At 29.4% G+C, this 27,068-nt stretch overlaps 1 protein-coding gene across 1 annotated transcript; it reads left to right on the top strand.

Annotated features, from left to right (window-relative positions):
* The first annotated feature begins 506 nt into the window (after positions 1 to 506).
* On the top strand, positions 507 to 26,476 carry LOC111617905 (T-box transcription factor TBX20-like). The gene is made up of 7 exons (XM_023359269.1): positions 507 to 1,016; positions 8,503 to 8,764; positions 15,193 to 15,466; positions 18,629 to 18,796; positions 20,006 to 20,082; positions 23,459 to 23,568; positions 25,272 to 26,476. The coding sequence occupies exons 1-7, from the start codon at positions 809 to 811 to the stop codon at positions 25,757 to 25,759; spliced, it is 1,587 nt and encodes a 528-aa protein (XP_023215037.1). The 5' UTR covers positions 507 to 808; the 3' UTR covers positions 25,760 to 26,476.
* The last annotated feature ends 592 nt before the right edge of the window (positions 26,477 to 27,068 follow it).

Below are 27,068 nucleotides of genomic sequence, written 5' to 3'. Positions count from 1 at the left end.
AAGTTTTATTTTTCGATATTAAAATAAATAAATAAATAATAATAATAATAATAAATTTAACTAGACACATCACAGTTACTAATGCAGAGGTCATCGTAATTGATGAAGCGATTAAAAAAAAACAATCCAAAAACTTCCTTGTGCTTATGAGAATATTAATGACCTTAACAATTACGACTAAGGTTGAATTATTATTTAAAAAAAAATAATAATAATCAAAACAGAAATGAATCAAGGAAAAAAAGGGGGAAACCAGAGTTTGGACATGTCACCAACCACATCGAACCATCCACCGGTAATTACGAATATGGTTAGATTTTTATTTTTTTTTTATTTTCTAAAGTTAAAAAAAGAATCATCATCATTTCCTACCAATAGCCTTCTACCTGAAAGGATGACAACAGGCGACAAGTAACCAATCACACACCTCGTATCTTGTGGCATGGAGCATGTGCAGCTCGGCCATAACAGGAGCGACAGTCACTTACCTGAGTGCTGTGTTCTGCACGCTTAGCGGAAGGGTAGTAGATGGCGCCAGCTGCTGATAGGTGCCAGCCATCTAAGTGAGAGATTTTTTGTCCCTCCCGCTTCAGTTATCCCAATCTGAGTTCCTATTGGAGGACTAGCGAGAGGCACACGTTCTGTAACAGATAATCTCCCCTCCTCTGACCTATTCCCAAGGGGGGAGTAGTTTAGTACGACGACACTTGGTGCGGTCACAATGTCCCGGACAAACATGGACCCGTTAAACACTCTTACCCGTAACTGCTAGTGTCGATTCGGACTTACACCTATTAGACTTACACCTATGGTGGTGACAGAGACTCATTTACGGGCAATGGACACAGGATTCAGTCCTACACTCAGTGCCGGACCTACGGCACCGCTTTCGTCTCGTGCTAAAGATTTCTCCATCGATGCCCTGATGGCAACTTCTCATCCCAATAGCGAAGACAGTAGCGATACTGTCTCCGATCGGGACAGTCCCTTGATGATCGAGCCCTGTAGTCCCACCGGTAAGTAACTTAATTACTCTTTAATTAAACATCCTCACCGAGATAAAAACTTTCGCAATTAACGACTTTCATTTTTATTACAATTAATTTTCATTTAATTACGTTTATATTATATGTATATATATATATTACAATAATTATAAGACTTCCCACCCCCTGCAAATAACTAAAAAAAAAATCAGGAATAAAAATTGAGATTTTTTATAGTAAAATTTGGATTTAAAATTTCAAAATAAACATTTAAAAGTAAGAAGAATAATTATTTAAAAAAATGAATAAAATATTTATATAAAGCGCAACTTAAAAAGTTTATATTTAATCTCTTAAAAGTTAAAAAAATGACTCATTTTAAAGTAAAAAATTCGCTTTAAAAAATAATATAAATCCGTAAATCTACCTTAAACACGCAGAAGTTATCGATAAGTAGCTTAACTTACGTCGTTTATTATTTATGAATATTATTAGTCACCGTTCTATACTTAATTAATGGCACGTGGGTATTAAAAAGAAAAAATAGTTTATTGATCCAATGTCGTTAACATTATCTGATATTATTTGTTTAATATACGGTTTAAACGGCGTTTAATAAAGCGTTACAGACAATGATTATAGATTAATAGACCTCAAGGTTTTATGTAGTCGATAGTCGTTCTTATTACGTAAAGTCCTTCTTAGTTATATAAGTTTATATGATAATATTCGATAGTATGAATTCGGGGGATGTTTATAAATAATTTATTATGAATATAATTCTTATAATTTAATAATTTCAACCATAATTCGAGCGGTTGAGAGTAAGGTGTTAACTGTAATTCCTCAAAGGTTGAGGTTATAACGTTACAATTTTCATATTTTTTCGCCCCTCTCCACGCAAAATCTTGTAAATTAATATTTATTAAGCTTAGGAGTAACTTTTTAAGTAAATTTTGTTAATTTTTATCTAATTTTTGGCTGTTTAAAACCATTTTTTTACAGGTTAATTCGCATCGATTTTAATTACTATCAACTTAACCAAATAGCGTTATTATTATTAATTAAGAGTCTCAATTATTTAAACATTAAAAAGTTGGTTCAATTTATAAGAAATTTAGCTATTAATTAACCTTAAAAAATGTATAAATTAAATTAGTTCGATACAAAAAATGAATTAAATTATGTTGAATGATATCACATGTTATATATAACTTATATATATAAAAAAAAATTAACTTAATTCTATAGAGAGAGAGAAGTTTTTGAATATGCTTCTATAGAAGTTGTAGTGTATTTTTTTTTTCTTTTTTTTAAACAACTTCCAGTACGTCTCTATAGATATATTAATGTTATAAATTAAGATAGGTGCAATTTCAGAAGACTTATCAAAGAGGCCAAGATGAAAAAAATGACAAGCACTCCAACAGCGAACACTCCACACAACTGAATAGTTGGATCCTCCAGGCAAGTGATAAATTAAATCTGATGCAGATTTGTCTAGACACGTGTACGTGAGACTCTGCACCATCTCCGATTCGTTATCACTGAATTTTGTCCAAGTAGAGAGCAAACTTTAATATATCATAACGTTTCTAGATACGTTTTAACCAAGTTAAAATACAAGAAAATCATTTCTTAAAATGTTAAAATGTATATAATTAAGTTCTCTTATCTTACGAACTGACCAATAAATCTTAACATTATTTTCTTTTTTTTTTACAAGTGTTTTAATGTGTGATATGAATGATAAATATAATGGTGAATATGAAAGCAATGCGATAATTTTCAGTTAAAAGGAAAAAAGAAAAAAAGAATTTTTCTATTTTAAATATTAAAGGTTAAGTTTTTACGAGGTTCTCCTTCAGTAAATGTATCATTTATTCATATTTTTCTTAATTGATTTTAATTATTTTGGTTAGACTTTGTTAGTCAAGCGCCGATAATGAAATGCTGATTAACTTAAAGGTTGCTCATCGCTCTTTTTAATTCAATTTCTGTAGTGGAAAAAACAATGATTATATAATTAAAAGCTTAATTTTTTTTTAAAGTAGAAGTTTTGCATTTTTAACAAACGTTTTTTAAATATCTACAACAGAGGTTAAAGATGCGCATTTCTAGTAAAAAAAAATATATATACATATATTGTTAAATTACTTCATTCATAATGTTAAAAACAATGATGAATATCTTCACGTAAAATTGTTTAATTTAAAAAAATAACAATATAATTAATAAGCTGTATANATTCTAAAGCATCCATTAACAAAAACGGATTAACGAGGAATTTATTTCGATAATACTGATGAATTTTTTAACGTCTATAATCGAAATTTTATGCTACTGATTAGATTTTTATATTAGTTATCGGATTCTGATACTGATGATTGGGTTTTTTTAAGTGATGATAGTCACGCATCGTTATAACTTATATCATTCGTTTGTTACATTTTAAAGAAATTTTTTAAAGTTCGACTGTAAATACATTGAAACATAGTTAAAGTGACAATTGTCTCGTATAAAATATATTGTCGAATTTGATAAAAATAAAATAAAATAAAAGATTAAATTGTTCAACGCTAGTAAAACTACTGATGGATAAATTCCCTTCGTGTTCGTGACTTTTATATATTTTTTTTCTCACTTAAAAATGATAAATAACTACAAAAAATACAAAAATAGAAGAGAATTCTTGTATAACGAATAAACTATATAGGAATTTCTATTGAAAAATCATCATCATCTTTAATGTTTCTTGTTAGTAGACGACATCCTTAACGACTCTTTACAACTGTTTAAGTCTAGTATCATTAGTAGATTTATACAGTAGATCTATTGTTTTCCTATCGGTCTTTAAGTAGTTATAAGATATCTGTCAACTGTAACTTTCCTCTAAGGTAAGACGAAACGACAACTTGTCAACTTTGACGTGGGAAAGTATTCTTTAAATACGATTTAGAGCATACTCATCATTTGTTCGTTGCTTGCTCTTAGTATTTATATTTTATCTCTCTTATTTTTATTTTTTTTTTATTTTTTCCTTTTTACACTTTGATGCCTTTCCTTTTATTGTTTACCCAAACTAAAAGTCACAAACTTTATCGTTATTATTTATTTATTTATTTGTTTGTTTCTTCCCGAAATCGCGGACCGTTCGAGCGTGTAGATAGCTTCGGAGACAACAGCATCTTTTCTACTCCTTTGAGCGTAAACAGAAAGGTCATGTAAGACAAGGGGTAATATTTCAAGAACAGGGTGACAGAGTATATATCGACGTCACGTCGCCCCGTCACGTGACAATAATCAACAGTGCGTGACACACGCATTGCATAAATCTTTAAACAAACCAAGTAGCGCTCGAGATGGATGTGCTGTAGATATAGGCCTATATGGCAACATATTAATTATGTAGTCGTAGGCCTATATATCATATAGTTCTCGGCTATAAAGTGATTAGAAAATATACATTACGTTCAGGCCTTTCAAATACTTGATAAATGTTATAATTTCGGTTAAATTTTAGTTAATCTTTGTTTTAAAAATTACTTTAAAGTAAAGCCTTTAGTCTAATTTTTCTACTTAAATTAACTAAAAGTATTCGTATTTAAAAGATTCGAAGCGACTTCAAAATCGTTTTTTTACTACTAAGATTTAGTTTTTTAAGCTCAGAACCGATTTTATAACAAGCAAACTACACCGAAATGTAAACTTTAGACGTGGAGTGGGCATAGCTTTAATCCATACTTTGACCACAAGGAAATAGATTCGGTACTTATCAAGGGATTCGAATCGCTTCTGTATGATTTATACAACAAAATTTAGACTTTAAACTTCGTAGGATGTAATCTAAATTCGACTGTAATCGTTAATTAATTTTAACACTGGCTCAGAATATCAAAATACTACTAAATAGGCCTATATTTTGATGCATTCTTATATCCTCATAGCATAAATATGTACTGTACAGTACGGTAACATTAACAAATATTTGGCATGCGAATAAGGTTGATTACCTTACAATATCGTTTCGCTTGAAAAAATAACCATATTTATTTCTTTATTTAGCTACAAGAACAAACTTTAACCTGTGTATATAATATAATAAGATAAACAAGAGAAGATGCTACTTTATTATAAAATTATGAAGAATAATTGAATTCCAGGAAGTTATTAATCTATCTTAATATGCCTTACACTTTTAAAAATTTATTATTCCTCAATAATATGCAGATTTTGTGTCACGCTCGATGAATAATAAGTCTAAATGAGCGCATTTAAACTCCTTCCTTATTTGATATCACGGCCAATAAACTACAAAATCTATAAAATTTGGCCATCAATTTTCGGTTATTCTTATGATCTTTGCTCAGTAAATTGCATAATTACAGTGAATTTGTTATGCTTTAAGCTGGTTTTATTAGGCCCTTTACTATCTTGACCTTGAATAATTTTTTAAATTGAGCAATTATGTTATATCTGATATAGGATATTAATTTTTAATATATGAATTTATGCTATAAAGTATATTATATTTATTAAAATCGCTTCTATATTTTTTATTTTAATTTTTTTTTTTTTAAGTATTCCGGTTACGAGTGAGGCTATCTTTAGTTAACAGTAACAAATAGATGAAGCTCTAGTGAATACTCTCTTAGGAATTGTAATGAGCTACATTATAATAATAATGAACAAGCTTAATATTAAAGATTTACAGTAGGCAAACAATTCTTTAAGTGATGATAAATGATGTGGAATACATTTTTTTTTCTTCTATACATTTACAAATGATTTCTCGCTATACACCTCTGATATAATGTTAATAGGGAGTTAATTTATAAATTTTTCATGCTTGTTTGTTAATGATCAATGCTTAATTTAGTATAGTAAATGATATCGATCGATACTTTAATAATGCTAGAATGTTTTTTTTATATATTTTTTCGTTTAATAGATGCTAAAATTCTAAAGCATCCATTAACAAAAACGGATTAACGAGGAATTTATTTCGATAATACTGATGAATTTTTTAACGTCTATAATCGAAATTTTATGCTACTGATTAGATTTTTATATTAGTTATCGGATTCTGATACTGATGATTGGGTTTTTTTAAGTGATGATAGTCACGCATCGTTATAACTTATATATTCAAGATTACGTAAGGAGATATCGTTTTATTCCTTTTCTTATTTAATCGTGTTTTTATTTATAATAATTAAATAATAAAAATTAACTTAATTAACTACTTAAAAATCATTTTATAACATAAAATAATCAAAATTTTTCTATTAAAACAAGGTTTTTATACAAGTGATCGTCTTGGTTAGTGCTGGTTATTAGATTTCAAGATGATTTTTTATGTTTATTATTAATTTCTTTATGGATTATAAGATTCTTTATAGGTTTCTAGCGATGATAACATCATTTATATAGCTAACATTCCGATTTATATCCATAAAGTTTAGTTTCTATGGCTTATATAATCGTTTAATAGTAGAAACTCGCGAATAATTTCCTTCTCTCTCTTTTGGATAAATATTTATAAATATATATTTTAAAACTATTCTTATATAAACAAGCATTATTATAGAGTACGTATCGAACCTTGTCAGTGGAAAATCGAAGGAAACATTGTTGATCAAATATGTTACGTATACTGTTATATCAATTCATATTACACAACATTTGTTATGACATAAGATCCTGTTACAACGTTGCAAATAAACAAATCGTTGTCTCTTCGGTACCACGCAACCATACCAATAATAAAATACTACACGTTTCGACGCATCATACACTTACTTTACAAACAATTTTTATCGATTTAACATTAATTTTAACTTTAATCCGTATAAAAATCATAAAAGTATGCAAAAGTTATTCAATTATACGCAAGGAGGACCGCTAAAATTGCTTAATCCTACACATTCTTAAAAACATTTTAATATTTATTACTGCATACATTTATGAAGTTTTACTGTTATTTGTTATGTTATAAAGCATATTATATCATATATTAAAGCTTTTTAACCTTAACATATAGTAAAAAATATATTAAACCGGTTGAAACGAGTGGCTTTAAGAAGTAAACAACGAAAAAGTTTCAACTGCAGAAAGAGCAATAAAAAAAAAAGGCCTGGCTACTTGGAAGTAAGACAAGTAGAAAATATTTTAATAATTAATAACGAATTAATCGATATGGTTAAACGAAACTTAGATAATTTGATTGAGGTTGTCTTCTATTATAGCAAAAGTTTAATCGCAGGAAGACTGACGAGGATAGATGATTCTGGTGAAGAAGATATTTTCCAGTAAAGCTGCGGAGACAAGCACATTTTCTGCTGCTGAGATAGAAGCACAATCGATCCAGTTAGCAGTGGTTGACAGATTGTTCCTGTAGTCGTTTAGTGAAGGCTTGTTTACTGCTACATAGCGCAGACATCTCTGTTTGTACAACATCATCCGAAGTAATCTCGTTTCGAACTGGTTAAACGTTCCACTTCCTATCTCCATCCAGATAAAACTTTACGGAATGGATGAGCCTAATATTTAAAGGCAGATAGGTTAACAGTAACGGATAGAAGGTCGGTTTTTCTAGTAAAAAAATACCAAAAAAATGGCGTTTTGGTAAATAAATTACTTTTTTTTCCGTGAAAAATACCAAGTTTTCTAAGTAAATCGGGCGTGTGTTATGTTTTATTTTAAACAATTCCAGATATGTTCCGCTTATTACTTTCTTTGGCTGGGGATTTTCTCGGAATGACTAAAATTCACGTTTTGGTGTCGACTTTATGTCAAACTTTCACTAAAAATATCGTTCGGTTGATAAAAAGAGACTCGACTTCTGTATAAATTCGTATATAACTGGCTTACGAGCTTTTTCAAACAACATATATTATTTTTAATAACTAACATCTTTCATACTTTACATCACCTCTTTAATAATTTGAGTTCAAATAAATAAATAATAATAATAAACATAATTAAAGATACATCTAATTCAAGTTTAGCAACAGTGTTTTTTCCCCTGAATTTTTTGGCATTTTAATATGCAGAACACGTCACAAATGTAACCTTTGGATATGAATGAAACGGTTCAGCAATATTGATGCATGGATCAGCGATAATATCTCGAATCTATCGTAATTAACGAGGTGAATAAATATCCAAGACCAACAAATGTATTGTAGTAACGAGTACACGGCGATAACATAGCGATAATTAGACGAGAACAAAGCTTTTTCTATTGTTATTCTAGCTTAAATTAAGTTAAAAATCAACTCATTAACTAGGTATTAATTAATTGTGATTTATTATACATATATTTTTTATATTTTTAATAATATATATACGGTATAAATTATGTTATAACCATCAAACTTAGATTACAAGCGTCACAGCGTGACTAAACCGTCTTCACAAGTGGCTTCTTTTCTCGATTTTCCGGCGTTTAAATTAACTTTATTTTATTAAAATCGTATTCAGAAGGGAATATTTTTTTTGGTATATTTTTCAGATACACAATTAACTGTGGTTAATGACGTGCCGGAAGATAATCATAAAGATTGTGAAGACGAGGAGACGAGTGGAAGAAATCTTTCGAGCAACGATCAAGATGAAGAAACGAAAACTAAAGAAAAAGCTAAAATTAATCCGATGTTGTTAAGTAGATGTAACTGTGATGAATTGAATCGGATAGACGGACAACTCGAAACTAAAGATCTTTGGGAAAAGTTTCATAATCTGGGAACTGAGATGATCATCACTAAAACTGGAAGGTAAGTTAACTTCTTTAAGTTAATTTTATTTATTACTAAATATTTTATTCTTTCCAACTAATTTGGTTTAAAAATACATCAAATCTACCGTTGTTTTAACTAATATTTAAATAATTTGAGTTCAAATTACGGTAGATAATGCGCTTAACGTTTTGACAACTTTTAACTTAATTGCTAAAAATTATCCAAAATTTTTGATCCAAATCTTTTAATAATTTATCTTAACCTTATTTTATTTAATAGTTTATAGTTTATTATAATAAGTAAATTTATATTTACGTTAATTCCGTGCTTAAAAATAATAGAAAAAAATCTGCAAATTAATTTAGAAACTATATAATAATAATTATTATTATTTAAAAAAAAAAAAATTTAAAACTGTGGAGGTGTATACACCGTATAGGTTTCAACATCATATCTAAAGTTACAAGTTTTTCTGAGAAAATATACATTTTTGCAAAGGACACGCAAGGTTTTCAGATAAGCGAAAGAAAATCGGTTAGAGACGTCAAGTCTTCGTCAACTCTGAAAAATGTAGTGAATGTATATGATGCAAGCATCGATTTATATAGGGCTAGTACCTAGACCTATTGCTTGGATAAATCTGTCAGAGTAAGGACAACAGTGTCCAGGAGATTTTGTTTCATATGGAAGATACACGCTTCAGAATCAATATCAGAATTTCCATTTAAACCAGTTATGTAAAGGGAGAAAAAAATAACACTGCGGTGAATATTATAAAGGTTGATATATTTTCCTACTTTAAATTCTTAATAAATAATTCCTGCTATGCTTTATCACTACAATTTTACGGGAGTACGCATAAATATTAAAGTATAACAAACTAATCTAAGCTTCCTGCCGCAACCTTAAAATTAACTGGAAAAATTCTGTGTTGTAATTTTGTTTACTATAATAAAAGATGGTTACTTATATACTTTTTAAAGTACTTTCATCTATCATTGCTTTTTCCATTATGGAGAAGGAACGTATTATTAACAAATTTAAGCAGAAGAGATCATCTGTGGATCTAGCTATGACATCTCACACCAATTCACAGATCATCGCCGGATAACGAATGAAGGCTTTGCTTCACTTGGGAGTAAAATCCCAAAATGGTAGTGGGATGTCATCCGTGGGTTAATGACTGCAGAGAGTTTTGTGATTAATGACTAATATATGCACACATGGGCCTAACTGATTTACGAGCAACACTCTAACTGCCACCCGACAACTTGTAGAATATTTATTAGTAGAAAAAGCACTTTTTTATTATCCAACGTCAGCATATAATTCTTGTAAACACGGTGATGTTTATATAGATTCTTCCTAATTCTTTTAATATACTTAATAAGAAAACTAAGAGAAATAACAATAAAATCTTTTGTTTTATTAGATTTTAAGCTTTATTTTATCATATTCTATGAGTTAGAGATTGTAAATAGATAATTGTAAGTTTTAAAAGCATCCACAGACCATTTTGGATTTTATTCAATCGATAATTCATCATGGAGGCGAAGAAATCCATTAGAATCATTATTTACTGAGTGAAAGCAACTTTTTACGTCAACTCAGACATAATAAACGATTATTTAATTCTATTTCCACCAGACCATCCGTGTAATCTCCCTTATACCTAATATAATTGTGGTATATGGGATGTTAATGGAGATGCGGTGGATGAGGAGTTCTGCTACATTAGAAAGGTTTTAGTCAATATTTATAAATTAATAATTATTATAATTTTAATTAACTAATTAATATAACTTTAAATAATTAAATAAACTAACTAATAATAATAATGTTTCTACATATATATATTTAGCAGTAATATTAGCGAATTAGTATTTAATTAATTGTGATTTATTATACATATATTTTTTATATTTTTAATAATATATATACGGTATAAATTATGTTATAACCATCAAACTTAGATTACAAGCGTCACAGCGTGACTAAACCGTCTTCACAAGTGGCTTCTTTTCTCGATTTTCCGGCGTTTAAATTAACTTTATTTTATTAAAATCGTATTCAGAAGGGAATATTTTTTTTGGTATATTTTTCAGATACACAATTAACTGTGGTTAATGACGTGCCGGAAGATAATCATAAAGATTGTGAAGACGAGGAGACGAGTGGAAGAAATCTTTCGAGCAACGATCAAGATGAAGAAACGAAAACTAAAGAAAAAGCTAAAATTAATCCGATGTTGTTAAGTAGATGTAACTGTGATGAATTGAATCGGATAGACGGACAACTCGAAACTNTATAATTGTGGTATATGGGATGTTAATGGAGATGCGGTGGATGAGGAGTTCTGCTACATTAGAAAGGTTTTAGTCAATATTTATAAATTAATAATTATTATAATTTTAATTAACTAATTAATATAACTTTAAATAATTAAATAAACTAACTAATAATAATAATGTTTCTACATATATATATTTAGCAGTAATATTAGCGAATTATTATTATTAGTATTATAATATATTTGTATAAACCCTGAAAAGGATGCTTCTCCGTAATGTTTTCCAATATAACAGAGAAGCCGACTTTATAATTTTACTAATATAGATTTAATTATTTTTTATTTTATTATAATAAATTTCAATAAAAATTACATAACTGTACGTATATAAATATATTATTTTGCTATTTTATATAAAATAAATGTTAAAAATAATTATCTTCGATCCGGAAAATATCCGTTAACATTTACAGGGAGTTAAAAATGATATAAATTCTAAAAAAAGCAACGATAATTTTATAAAAATATCTATTAATATAGGTGATTTAACGTTCACTCAATTTAAATTAGCATAATTTAAATTCTAATACGATCTCAACGACAGGAGAAACGTCATCGCACTTTTTAAACTAGAAATGTTCAAAAAATCCGAATTTAATTAAGCTAAAAGTAACTAATTATGCATCAGTAGCTTTAATTAATAAATTAATTACTCACTTTAACTAAAACGGCTTAACAAGACATACCGAAAAAAATATAATAATAATAATAATAACAACAATAATAATAGCTTGGCACTTTTGCCACATTAATGGATATTACGCTATTTTCCATATAATATTCATTCTTAATTTTAATTATAAAATCATAAAATACGATGTTTTCTTAATAAAATCATACAGGCCACTTAAAATTTTACTTATATAATTGCAGCAGACAGTTAACGACAACAGTAAAGAAAATACAATATGGCAAACTCATTCACACGCACTTCCATCCAAAACACAAATATCATTTGGCTTATCTAGCAAAGAGAGAGAGAGAGAGAGAAGAGAGAGAGAGAGAGAGAGAGATGCAAAGGCATTAAATCTCAACCCTCCTAAATTGCTATATTCCTTCCCTATCTGGATTGCTCTAATGAAAACTGTCTGTGCTGTTTCACATCTTAACGAGGGCAGATATGTGACTGGCAATAATGTTAATTCAACGGGGTAAAAGGCAAAGTTGCTGATCGCTAGTAACATTTCTGACTTCCATGTCACTTGGCTGCGGCCTAATAAACATAGACGGGCTAAAGCTGCCTTTGCCTATTAGGTGTTTCATCTGTTGTCAGAAGAGACATACATTATCAAGATTTTAATAGCTTTAACTTGGTTACTGCCTTGTCTGGTATATGTGTTTGCTTTACTAATTTGTATTAGCTGTATTCCCTATTAGATAAGTTGCCTTGATGGAGAAAACTTTATTCAAACACATAAGAAAAGAAAAGAAAAAAAAATCTCGTATATTTAAGAAAAATTTTTAATTAATTCATCTAAATTTATAATGATTTTAATTAATTTTCCTTACTTTAACGTCATTTAACACGCTTTACGTTTGAAATCTTCACTTGTTTTTTTTTGTACATCTTTAAATTTACAAGCTTTTTTTCCCCCTTAGAATTATATTAATTAAAGTAGTACAAAAACAAAAATATTTAAATTAGTTTTTTTTTGTTTTTTTAAGCTACTTTATTAATTCTAAACTTCCAGCGATGTAAAATAATTAAAAAATTGTATTTTATCTTCATAAATGTTACACGCTACGATGCTGTACGCGCATTGTACACATAGGCACAAAATCTTCATTAAAACTCCAATAAATATATTTTAAAATATATATATTTAATTAAGTCTAATTAACAATATTCTAAATTTCGTACTAAATGTCGTTATTAATCTAAAATTTTAATTATTAAACATAACACTAACGATTCAAAATCCGAACAAAGAAAGTAAAACACGGTAATAAATTAGAACGCCAATCATTAAAAAAAGAAAAAAAAATTAAAAAAAACTCCACCAATCAGCATAGAATAATCAGTCACGTGCGCACGGACTCGCGTGCCACTGCATTTGTGTGACGTTTATCGTTACGGACGTTTGTTTGGTTGATTCGAAATAGGTGTGGCTTTAAGAAACGCCCATTTTTCTCTTCTATTGAGTAACAATCGTCGGCGTTTCGATTTTTTTTTTTTTTTTTAAATTATTTATTTATTTAAAAAATATATTTAACGAATTTATTTTCATTTTAACTTTTCTTTTAATGTTTTTAGCGGCTTAAGTTTTTATATATTAAGGAATATTTTATACAAGTTTAAACATAATTAAAAACCTTTGTTTTGTGGAGTTGTATACAAGTTTCGTTCGCATTAAAAATTGGCTGGTAAATACAATTTATAAGCATTTATTGCAATAAATTCGTTAAAATAAATTAACGTAAATAAAATTTCGTGTAAACTATCACGCATTCAGCTTAAATCTGTTATTATATTCACTCAAATTTATGATTTTTTTTTACATTGCCAAACATATTTATGAGCATTTTATATTACCCGCTGCCTAAATAACTAATAAATTTACTTAAATATAAAATTTTTAAGCTTAAAATTACATATAAATTAATAATTAGTTTAAAAATATTTAAAAATTAATTAAAATTTCGTTTCATCTTCACGAAATTTTTAAAAATCATATTAAACGAGTTTATTGATTTAATTAAGATAGATATTTTTAATAAATTAAGATAAATATTAAATTTATAAGGTTATAATTATATATTTTAAGCAAATTTCTTTTGAAATAATATACTATAGATATAAAAAATAATTAAAATTTTTAATTGTTTATAATTAATTAATTGTATTTTTTATTGAAATAAAATGATAATTAATTATCATTTTATTTCAATAAAAATCGCAATTTTAAACAGGGGAGGGAAGAAAAAGCTGTTTTTCAACGGGAAATTTTAAAGATAATTAAGAACATTTAATTATTTAATTTAATTTTAATTTGTTAAATTAATTATTATGTTTAAAATCTATGAATTTTAATGCAATTTTTTTTCCTTACAAAAATGTGCTTCTACGAGAAAATAATTCAAGAAAACTTTATAAGGTTTATTAAACTGCATTTTTATGCTTAAAATATTAAAATATATTTATGCAATTTAGTAAAAATATTAATTTTTACGAAATTTTTTTATTAATTTCACTAAAAACACAAAAAATTGCCATAATTTAGAGCCTGGCGGATCCGTTTTTAATTCATTCTAATTATATTTTATATAATTTTTTAAATTAAATTTCACTAAATCCCGTTAAATATTTTAATATTTATGAAATTTAATAAATTCTTTAGATTTTAATGATTTTTTACTATCGGTAAAGTTAAACTGGTTGGACGAATTTCTTTATTTTCTCATAGGATAACATTAATTCCAAGATAAGGTATTAATTTTCATTAAGAAGATTAACAGTGATTAAAAATAGCTACATTTTGGATATTTATTCTCTTACATATTTAAGTAATCCATTATTCTCGGATGACATAGCACAAACAGCCGAAATATGTCGGTTGGTTATGGTTAAATTGAAGAATTAGCTACGTTGAAGCCACTAAACTTACACGAATCAACTATAAAAGACCCTGAAAACTGCTCTGTAATTTTAAGACGAGGGTTTAGTAAGCGAAATAGCCTGTTTACTATACTCGTAAGTGTCTTACTACTTTATTATTTACATATTTTAGCTTATAACGGGCAAAAGATTTAGGAGAAAAGGTGTGAAAAGGTAGACTTAAAATCTAATATACGCTCTTTAACTAGTTGATACGTCTTTTGGTTAGGATTTAAGACGTGAGAATATCAAGTTGAATCTTCATTGATGATACCATCTGCCGGTTTTTCTCCATCTGCTTTGTAGTGATTTATGTGATGTCTTTAACGTTCCATTGTTTCTACAGTTTATTTATTTTTTTTCTTTATTTTTTTTATACATCTTCCTCATGTATAACAAAAGCACATTAAAAAGGTATGGCGTGGGAAGGAGTAATCTTCACACTAGTAACAGAATCAATTTGTTTTTTGTTTAAATCTTCTTCTCCTTTTATCCTAATCCTTCATCTTCTTGCTCCAGGAGGATGTTTCCGACGTTACGAATTTCATTCACCGGTACGGATCCTAAATTAAAGTATGCAGTGTTACTGGATATAGTTCCTGTAGATAATAAGAGGTATCGTTACGCTTATCACCGATCAGCGTGGCTCGTAGCTGGTAAAGCTGATCCACCTTCTCCACCTCGTCTCTACGTCCATCCCGATTCACCTTTCACAGGGGACCAGCTAAAGAAGCAAGTGGTGTCTTTCGAAAAAGTTAAACTTACCAATAACGAAATGGATAAACAAGGACACGTAAGTGATATTTATAATTTTCAAATTCATATGCTTTTCTAGTTAAAATGGCGTGTTTATTATCAAGGGATGTTACTTATATGGCAAATTTCTCTTCATCTTTTATTATAAAAGTCCTTTATGCATCATTTATTATTTTTTATAAGTGAAAAACTTATTGAGAATTCTAAGAAAGTTCCCATGTGTATACTTTTAAACTTATTGTTGTTCTCTGTAAGCTTTTTACAAGATTTCATATATATTACGAGGAAAGAAAATGCTTTCTTTAGCATTGCGCTTATAACTAAAAATGCATTTTTGTATTATACTTTACGTTCTCGAGTTTAATAATTTGAAAATATTTTTGCAATTCTGAAACAATATCTTTCTTTTTAAATCATTTTTCTTTTTATTTTCTATCTAAAAACTGCATATTTTTAATGATAATATAACTAATTTAAAGTGTTTTTTTAATACAAAAAATAAGAGTTTTAATCTGTAAATATGTTCTAATTTTATCTTAAATTTTTGAAAACATAAAAAATATTTTAAAAATTTGCTTTTTTAACATCATTATATTTGAATTTTTTATTTTTTTACGGTATTTTTGATAATATTTTTATTAAAAGTGTGTGCTTCGAAAAATACTTTTTATCGCGTGTTTTTTTATTTTTATAAATCTAAAACAATTTTAAAATTATTTTAAAAAGTAAAATATAGGCCTATATAAGTTAAAATTTTATTAGACTTTTCATTATAAAAATATACAATTTCATACGAATAGGATCTAAGAGAAATTAGAGTGAGACCCTTCCAGTCACAAACCTAACGCTTCATCCCCTCCAAAATAATAAAAGCACTGTACAGTACACTGATACAATTAATAAAACAAATATTTTTACTAATTAACATAAGAAACTTTAATTTAAATCACTCTTTCATTATAAATTTTATATAAAATTTTGCGCTTCTTCATTTACTTGATTAAAAGTGCTTCTAGTCACATTTATCCGTAAAAATAACTAATTTAATCAAATTTAACCTATAAAAACTACTTAAAAACAAATTATTTATAACATAATTTAAACTTTTTCATTAAAAAATCCACTTTTTATAACAAATTTTCACCATTTCTACTCTGAAAGCGCGATTAATATATTAAAATTATCTTGAAACTTCTTGAGATTAAAATCAACTTTCTTTTTAAAAAAAAAGGAAAGAAAAATCTAAAAATTTTTCTGTTTTTAAAAGCATTCGTATAGCAATTCAGAAAAATATTCAATTAGCATATTGCATCCAAGCCAAGTTTAGCTTTTAGTGAAAAGAAGCAAGAATACTTAGCAACTTAATAAGACTGTTGGCACGCCTGCAACTCTTTCATTAACGTCATCACATTTCTGTTGCTTCGGCAGCTTTAATCTGGTTAGGAAGGCGAATGTGTTGAGAAATCTAACAACTTGTTATTGCTGTCTTCGCAGGCTAGATCGGTAAAAATAAAACTGACATACACCGAGCCATAATGGTGATGTATGGAAAGAGAAATTAAAGCAAAAAATATAAACAACAAAAATATATATATTAATATAGAAATATATACGTATATAAATTAAAAATAGAGAAATTTGAGTGATTAAAATTATATATAATTACATTTTCTTTAGATTTTTCAGCGCTGAAATGTTATTAATCAATTTATTCATTAATTTAAATTATGCGAGTTTTGGCATTACTTACACTCGAATAAGTTGTTTTTTTCCCCCCTTAATATTTATAAAAAAATTTTATAATTTGTCTTCTTAAAATTTGTTTTTGAAGTCATTTAAGATCGTTTTATAAATATTTTTTAATTTAATTTTTCTTCGTTTATAATTAAAATTGGTATTAATTCGGTTATCGGTTTATCGGAGTATAATGCGCATTTTCACATCAAATTTATCAGAATTTTTTAATAAAATTTCTATAGATTTATCTTTTAAAATATTAATATCATATAAAATTAAAATAAGGTGTAAATTTCATGAAATTATTCATGAATTTTAAATGATAAAAACCTTTACAAAATCAATGTTTTAAATCATGATTATCAAGAAGCGCGCATCTAACATTTAAAACAAATTTATTAAAAATTTTATTAAGATTTTTAATTTGAAAAACTTTTTCCTAAATTTCCTTAAATTAATACAAATAATTCCCTAATTTTCAGGGAAAAATTCGAATTTATAAAATCGGTTAAAAGTGTAAAAAGGCTTTCTTCATTCTTTAATATCTCTTCTAAAATTATTTATGTTTCTTTAATTTCTTTATCAAATATTTAAAATGAGTACCGCATCTAAATTAAATTATTTTAAAATTTCATACAACATCACTTTCCCCAATTTCTCTCGGATTAATTCGAATAATTTCCTAACTTTTTTAGGGAAAAATCCGGATTTTTATACTCAATATAAACTGTAGGCTATCTGCTTTAATTCTTTAATGTATAAAGTTTCTTCTAAAATTATACAAGCTCTGAACGATAGAAAATAAATTTTATAAATTATGATAATCAGAATAATTTATCCAACTTCTAAAACAAATTTCCTCAATTTTTACGTAAAATTTCCCCCCAAAAAAGTATCGCATCTAAGTCTAAAGATTACTGCCTTACAACTGAAAAGCTTAAAATGATTTTTCTCTAATTTCTCTTAGATAAATACGAATAATTCCCTAAATTCTAAGGGAAAAAGCTTAGATTTTAAAGCTTGAGATATCCTACTTTAGTGTTACTGTGTAAGAAATTTTCGGTAGCAAAATAATTGAGAAAAATAGAAGCGTAACCTATTTGAAACATTACCAATCATTAAGCTTCTTCTTCCCCCTTATTTTACATTATTTATTTATTATTGTTTTTTTTAAAAATATAAAAAAAATCGATGGCAAGCCAGGTTACGTTTTCCGCTGCAGAATTGATGTCGTTCAATTTTTAGTTTTATTAGTCACGGCCTGCATGACAGATTCTCTATAAATGTTCATCTAAAACTGAGGTCTGATTGCATGTTTAGCAAACATTTAGAATTCTTTCGTAGCACAATAGTTGCATCGTAAATCACATCTTTAAACAGCGAATAAACATATGAATATGAATATATCTAACGAACATTTTAGAGAAAAAAAAATCTTTAATTCATTATTTATAATTTACAGATTGTTCTTAACTCCATGCATAAATATCAACCGAGGATTCATCTGGTTCAATTGAAGAATGATTCTAATCAATGTCCCGTTATTAATGATCTGGAAACTGAATTTTTTCGTACGTACATCTTTCCTGAAACAGTATTCACGGCCGTGACTGCTTATCAGAATCAATTGGTGAGTAAATTTGATTCTAAAATATAAAAAAATAAAGAAAAAAAATGAGTGCAGAGTGGGACGGTTCGTCACTCCCTCCCACTAAACTGTCACGGTTTGGAAAGCAGATTTGCACCCTTAATCCGATTAGCACTAGTGAAGATTTTCACCAACTTTTCCCCAATTAAAAACAAACCAGTTTTAGTTAAATTATCCTAATTTAAATAATAAGAAGATTAAGAAAGGAAAGGAGGATGGAGAATCGAAATCGTTTCATTTAGATTTATGAATATTTTTATCGTTTCGGAGGATGGTTTGTTGTGGGAAATGTTTCCTCTAATTCGACAATGTGGTAAAGAGTAGCAGAGTTTGTGTGTGGGGGAAAAAAACGAATAAAAAAAAAATTACGTCGGGGTGACGAATTCAAGATGGCGACCGTGACAGATGGACCACGTTTATCTCGGAAAGGGGAAGAAGCTGAAACAGCCCACTTTTCTTATCGGTCCTAACGATGAAAAATTAGATGTTGCCGATTTGCCATCGTGCAGAAGAGACGCCACTTTTTTTTTTTTATTCTCCCCTTTTTTCCCCTACATTTCTTTTTTCTTTTACTTATTTTTTTGTTTATTTTTATACGCAAAACAAGACAGTAATTAGTCTGAAAGCGATTTGAATTTTTTCACTAACTCGTTTGATGTTGGTTCCTCTACACATTTTACTTCTTATTTTTACTTTCCCATCAATTTTCATTACGTTCTTTGCTTCCATCAAGCAGACGTCGCCTCTTCTTATGTCATTTTTTGGTGTTTTTTTTTCCGAGGACGAACCGCCCCAACCTTTTCAATTCACGTTAAAGGTGAAGCGTCTTTTAAACACTGTCACACCCTTTACTAGAAAATTTTTTGTGGCATTTATCTATTCTGACACCAGCCTATTTATTTAAAATATATACTATCAAGGTTAGAATACGTTCCAAGTTGCGAAACGTTGTGATAATTTAATATTTTCTATAATTTATGACGGAAAATTTTCGTAATTGTGCAGTTTGAAATGACATACATTCACCCGTTTATTACATTTTTTCAAGGAATAAATAACTAGTTTTCCTTCGTGGATAGACTCGTGTATGATTTTTATTTATTTATTTTTATTTTTTTTATTTTTTAGTCATTCGGACGTAGATAATGATATATATGGCCCCATAAAATGCTAAAATTAACAATTTTACAGATTACTAAATTGAAGATCGATAGCAATCCTTTTGCTAAAGGATTCCGTGATTCTTCCAGACTTACAGATCTCGAAAGGTAAGCGGCTGTAAATTTACTTTTATGACTACAAATCATTATAAATATATAAATATAATATTCTGTAATTAATTTTTAGTATTATCCTGGCTTTTGACATAGTCTAAAGTTGCGATTTTACAGTTTAGTCACTTGTTATAGCTAAAGAAATGTGTTTCCTTTTATTTTATTCTATATTAAATATGTAGAAGTTATTTAAGTCTATATTAACTATGTTAATTTATGTAAATACTGTATAAATTTTCTTTTTTCTTCTTTTTTATTTACATAAAAAACTACAGAATTCGTACTTGATTATAGACTAATGTTTACAGACATACAGTAGACGGCCTATGAAGTTTCCGTTCCTTTCTAGTAATGCATTAACAATTGTTCGGTTCCTGTTGGATACGTAGCATAATAACCCGAAATTCTATATATTTTTCTCGTCTATATTTGTGTTTATTCCTGGATTATAATAAAGTAATTTACGCCATTTTGTTTTCCCTTAACGAAATCGAGCCAGGCAACAATAAGAAATAAATTCTTCATTCACAAAGCTTAATTTATGCACAGAAGTAACATCTCTCGTTAAGACCAGATGCATTGGAGAGTAGAGAGAGAGATTGTTATTGCTTTTACTTGGATTTTCGTAGTCTACCTTTGCGTCATTGTGCCGGTGACGTCATGCTATTGTTTTCCACCCTTAGTTTGTCCGGCGGAATCGTGTATGACGTCGTAAATAAAGCAGGACTGACACCTAGTAATGGTCAATTAGCATCATTTCCGTGCACTGTCGTGCATTCTTGTCGTAAGTGTCGCAAGACAGGAAGCGGGCAACGTGAGACCCAGCTGGTAGCCGCATCCAATCTATAAAGACGAGATTGTTTGTTAAGGTTTTCTTCCTGTAGAACACTACTTTTTCCTGTGGGATTTCAACAGTTCGTTATATCCTTTACGTGGACAATGGCTGCTTGCATCACTCTAGATCCTTTCACCTGTCACGTTTAGGATTAACCTAAACAAAATCTTACTTATAAAATTTAGTATGAGTCCGACTCTCTACCTTCTAGACGATGCCAGAATTAAAATTTATACTCGTTTCTCTTTCTGTAGTAAACTAAGATTAAACAAGTAGGGATTATTTTTATGGTATCCGCTACACTTTAAAACCTAAATTTGCAATTCGTCATATAATACACGTAAGAGAGAGAGGGGAGGCAATTATCACACAAACAACTCTACTTAAACAGCGAGAGACTCCATTATTCCAATCTGTGCACGAAAATAAAGGGAAAAAAATTCGATAGGTACTCGGTTGGATATCTTCCATAATCAGCAAAATTGGAAAGGCAAAGGGATGCCCCGTGGACCAGGTGCGAGCTAAAGAAGAAGGCTGCAAAACAGAATCATGCACAGTTGGAGTCCTTTGCAACATAAATTCAATTTTACGACGCTAAACCAAGAATATCCTAATAACCCCAATCTCTTAACCCCGGGAAATTTTCTCGTTGGGAGAAAGTAAAATCCAAGTTGCAATGTCTGAATCGTTTTCTGTTAGAGGGTAGCGGCAAACATTTCTCTAATGTCCTTAATGGCCTTTTATGTGTCTACCATTGATTGACTCTGATTTACAACTCTCCCCCTCCCAACCAGGCGTACAGACGGATGCCAACGCTACTTCTTTTCTATCTTAGAATACGTAATAATGATTTATGACGTCTTTTTTCTACCGAACCTCCGCCTACCCTCACAATGTAATGCAATTAAAGGTTAGTGCAATTGCAAGAAATTAACCAAAAGAAAGGATGTTTGCGGGATGATACCTACTCTGTCTTCGAAGCAAATACTTCTCTAATTCCATAAAGTTTATGAATATCTAATGCCCTTCTCTACCTGTCTTTACAACCTTTTAAACTAAGTTTAAGTAACCAAGATGGCACCCATTCGACAGCTTCAAACGTCATTATTTAGTCAAGGTCTAGTTACTTAGTTCTACTTCTAACAGTTATTAAATTTTAATTATAAACGTCACAGAATCTACACAAAGTGTTTACTTATTTGTTAAGCTCGGGCCGAATTCAGGGCCTCGCATTTTACGTCTTCATATTTGGTAGAGGAAAGGGCCTCGAACAAAATATATTTTAGTTTAGGGCCTCAACAAGTCTAAATCCGAGCCTCAAATCGATTTTATATCTTAGAATGAGGTAAAATTTTTTAAAAATTGAACGTATAGGAATCTCTAAACAAAACAGGAACTTCATTTTGTGAATTTTGTAACTTAATCTATATTCTTTGTGTTGATGTTTTTTCAAGCGTAAATCAATTTTTTTAAGCTTTATATTCTTTTTTTGACAATGATAGACGGTGCGAAGCATTTGTCGGAAAATAATGCTTATTTTTAGACAATTTTCAAGAGTATTTACCTCTGAATCACATTATAAAGTGTGAGAATTTGTGACATTTCTGTGTCAACAGCCACGAATTACTTTGACAGTCAGATTTGTAAAGTCGGTGCATTTGTCCTCGCTTCAAATATGGTTAGTTATGTAAATTACACTTATATGGATATCAAATTTATCATGAAACGTCATCAAACTGTTGCCGAGTTAGGACAAAGAAAGGGAACAAAGGAGAGTTTATGACTGCTTTTCTTTCTCTTTACATCTCTCCTCTGCGGGCCTGGACTCCCCGAAAACTACTCTATCTAAATGGAAATTCCCGTGACGTCACAGTCGGCTTACATCTGTCACGTGGGTCACGCACGTGACCAAAGCGTAGCGTGACTCGGTGTTGAGCCTTCATCCGTCATATTTTCCATATTGTATTTCTCCCAGCCTGTCTCTCTCCAGGTGATGTAGGAGTCGTGTGTCGACAAGAGTGCACTCGTGACAATTTCAACAAACACTGCAAGAAATTGCACCATCCTCGCTGAAAAATAAAACTCTACAAAGGCACACCATCACAGAATCTTAATGTTCTTCCATGTTAACGCAGTATAACTTTCTTTTGTTACGCAATATCTTACTTACGTACTATAATTTATCATACAATGCCTTTCCTGTATTGTTAGATTATCATACAATACTTAACGTATCATTATATCATATTTTTTTACTTTTCATATTATCATACGATCAGGAAGGCCCGCACCATTACTTTATAATGTGAAAAGGATAAATTTCCTTCAATTTATACGCCTATTTAATAAAAAATAATAAGATTTCATGCTAATTTTAGTAGATTTTAATGAGCTTCATCATAATCACCTTTGTTGATATCGCATTATCGTACAATGTTCCCTTTACCACACTTGTTTCTTATTAAAGTTACATTATTGTTTACAAAAATTGTATAAAATTGTGTGACTTAAAACAGGATTTTTATCTTTCTCTAGAGAATCCGTAGAAGCACTTCTACGAGAGCATACATATCGCTATTTACCGTTCCGAACCCTGATGACCGGAGACGTCACCACAGATCAACAAGCCATTGCAGGGGCCGCAGGTGGGTGCCATAGTATTTTAATTTGGCAAAGTGGTGCCATTTTTTGAAACCGTATGACCACCCGCAACGATTAAGTCCAAAAGAAGCTACCTTTTAATCCACACCTTTTCTCTCCCCCACTCTTGCCTTGTACCACGATTGGTGCATCTAATTTGAGGTTACCAGGCGGTGGGACTCCCCTTCCCTCCACCAAACTAAAACTTCTTCTTATTATTATTTTTTTTAATGAAGCTTTTCATTCGCTTTTTGTCTGCATCGTCTCATTAATGATCCACTCGGGATGAACTCGAAGATCTTTTAAGTCATTAAGAGCCAAGGCGTATCTAATGCGAACGAAATATTAAAACGACTCTAAATTGAATTTTTTTTTCTTTCCTAAAGCTTTTTTGGTGGGGTGGGTGAAAAATAGGTTACATAATCATTCTTCTAATTACATTGCCAAGTTTTTAGACATGGCTTTTAATGGAAGATCTTCTGGAGATGTCGTCGAGGAAAGCCTCTTTCTATGTCTTTAAGTGGTTTTAATTTACATTAAATTTAATACCATATTCATTAAAGTGCTTTTTTATGATAAATAAAAACCTTACTTGAATGCTTAATTTGAATAATTAATTGCATTTTTGAACCAAAAAGCCACATTCGAGATTGGAAACTCTCGAATCGTTTTTAGTGGATTGTCTACCCTCATAAATGCTGAAGTTTGTAAGTGCAATAAAATATAATTATGCAATTTATCAGCATGAATTCTATAAAATTAAGTACGAGAAACTTTTATACAATTATTTATCGAATTATCATAAATTAGGATTAGTCAGTTTATACAGAAAATTTATTCTTTTAACTCATTTCTCTAGTGATATTTAAACAGTAAATTAATTTTAAATTTATAAAGTTCTCTACAATTCTTATAGGTTATTTAAAAACTTTAAATATAAAAATACTACTCAATACATAGATTATATTGATACTTATATCTTAATAAAGAGTCGATATAGATAGTGTAGAAACACCTTCAATAGAAACACCCTTTCGAGTGTTTTCATAAGGATTGAGTTCTCGAAATTAATTTTAAGAATATTAAATTGTATTTTGCTTCCCAGTAACGTCATTTATCTAGGAACAAAGTTCGATTTGAAGAAAGATAAATTTATCGTAAATTCTAGCCCTATTTTAGGCATTCGTTTACTTCTACAAACTGATATTTTGATTTATTTATGTAAATATATTAAATAGATTATGAGATAAATTTCTAGATTATATAGCCTAATATTAACTGTTTTATAAGGTTTATAATAAACTTAAATCGATAATAATCTATCAGTTTGGTTCCCGAATACCGATTTAAAATTTGTAAAAGATGTCATTTCTGTTAAGGAAAAGTGTAATTTTTTAAAGGGATTTACTTAATTTTATTCTTGAACATGATTTAAATTGATTAAATACTTACAAAATTCAAAATTTTCTTCGTTAATTTAATGAAATTTTTGTTATTTTTCGAACGAAAATTTATAAGATTTATTTTTTAGTACTCCCCGGGGTTTAATTTTTTTAAAAAAAAAGAAGGTAGCTGAAACGTTTTATCTGGTAATCCTATCTCTCTTTAGAAACGACAATGATCGATATGCTTTTAACAGTTTTTAAGCATTGAAGATACTTAGATTTATATATTTAAGAAGATTAAACGAATCTTTCTCTCTTTCTAGCCTTAGGAGGTGTTCCTCTACACAACGATCTCCTCTTAATGGCGGGCCAAGCCAATGCGGGAACACCTTGGAAGTTCCCTTCGGTGCCTCTAAGTGTAGCCGAAATTTCTTCACTCATGGTCAGTCACCAACAAGCGGTGGCCAGTTTCGCAGGCTTGTACTTCGGACTACCCAGGACACTTTTCCCCCAATTCTCCGTGGCGGGAAGTAACACCACCTCCTGCACTCCCACAACCTCCACCTCGACCAGCGAACCTCAATTAACTTCTCGAAACCTCAGCGGTCCGTCGATAGTACCGGCATCGGGTAGTAACGGTGGTATGTGTCTACCTAATACACCCTACTCTTCTCGATTCCAGTTATATCCGGGTGTCAAATACCATCCCTACTTTCATCCTCGCCTACTTCAGGCATCCGCAGCATCCAAATCCAGTTTAGAATCCGTGGATTGTGCAACAATGGAAAACGCGCCAACACCGAAAGTGTAACTGTGCACACCCCCCAAAACCGTGTATAGGGCAATCTGCACCACCCAACACGTCACAGAGGAGGAAGAAACAAGAAAAATAAAGGAGAAGAAGAGCACCTGCAATGCACCATCGTGGCATAGGAACAGTTTGGGAGCCTCTCAGATCCGCTCTCGAGAGGGGGGTGACAGTTGTGAATGTACAAAATAATAAAGGACACGTGGTTTACAGTTTATAAGAACAAATTGGACGTTCGTTTAACTGTGATTTTTATTCTCGGATCTGAAAATAGTGTGTTTCATCCACAAATCTGACATGTATACGCCCCAAATTATTTTGGGAGTTTAAATTCTGACTCGATATGTGTGTGTTTTCGTACCGTATTTCCACACGTGGTATGTTTTATTTATAATATAGCATTTAATGCTGATTCATTATTATAAAAGAAACAAATCAAATCGTTAATATTTACTGTTTAAAAAAAATTACCACACGAAGGTTGTAACGGTTTATTTTTTTCTTTCTTATTCTTTCTTTTAATCATTGTTAATTCGTATAGAATTTAACGAAGTTTCCACTTATCATGTGTGTAGTTTCCATTGACTTGGACCATTTTTTTCGGTCGGAAATATGAAAAAAACACACTTTACCTCATTTGTATATTTAAATTATTGGGGTATTTTTCTGTTTGTTTGTTTAAAAAAAAAGAAAAAAAAATTGATAATAATAATAAGTAAATGTTTCTTCTGCATATATGCTTTGTATGTTGTTTATTTATTAAATTATCGACACTTTTAAATCAAAAGTTTCATTAAAAATCAATATTAAACCTTATAAAAGTCGTGTTTATTGGAAAATTAAGCGTAAATTTAATTATTTTTCTACCTGGAGCGTATAAGATGCGACTATATTTAGAGATATCATAAGCTTTCTATGATATCATAGCACGTATGCCATCTGTTGTAGGTTATATTGGATCCCATCTGTGGACTTTTCCTAAGGCGATAAAGGCTCTTGGGCTTCTGTGCCGGTTACAAAAACGTTATAGAAATTTTAATAAGTTTAATTAAAAGCGATATTAATAATAAAACACGAGAGAAAAATACATAATTTTGGGTGGATAATAACAATTTTTAATGTATTCAATTCGGAAATGAATATCTCGCCCTAGAAAATGGATTGACAAAATGCTTTATAATTAAAAGAAATTAATGATTTTAATTATTTTTGAATGTATATAATGAATTTTAATTATATAATTTTGTTATATTTTACATTTTAATTTAATTTTGGAGTTAAGTTATTTTAAAAAAAAAAACAATTTCTTTAT

The sequence above is a fragment of the Centruroides sculpturatus genome, unplaced genomic scaffold (assembly GCF_000671375.1).
Source record: "Centruroides sculpturatus isolate CEXI.00-Female unplaced genomic scaffold, Cexi_2.0 scaffold215, whole genome shotgun sequence".
NCBI classification, from domain to species: Eukaryota; Metazoa; Arthropoda; class Arachnida; order Scorpiones; family Buthidae; genus Centruroides; species Centruroides sculpturatus.
The sequence above is the reverse complement of the archived record's forward strand: the minus strand, read 5'-3'. Positions and strand labels throughout refer to the sequence as shown.

What these genes read in the sequence shown, in the direction of transcription:
- LOC111617905 (XM_023359269.1), top strand. Translation starts at nt 809, where the DNA reads ATGGTGGTGACAGAGACTCATTTACGGGCAATGGACACAGGATTCAGT. An exon ending in ATCATCACTAAAACTGGAAG is followed by an intron (nt 8,765 to 15,192) that starts GTAAGTTAACTT and finishes TTCTTGCTCCAG; the next exon opens with GAGGATGTTTCCGACGTTAC. An exon ending in AAATGGATAAACAAGGACAC is followed by an intron (nt 15,467 to 18,628) that starts GTAAGTGATATT and finishes TATAATTTACAG; the next exon opens with ATTGTTCTTAACTCCATGCA.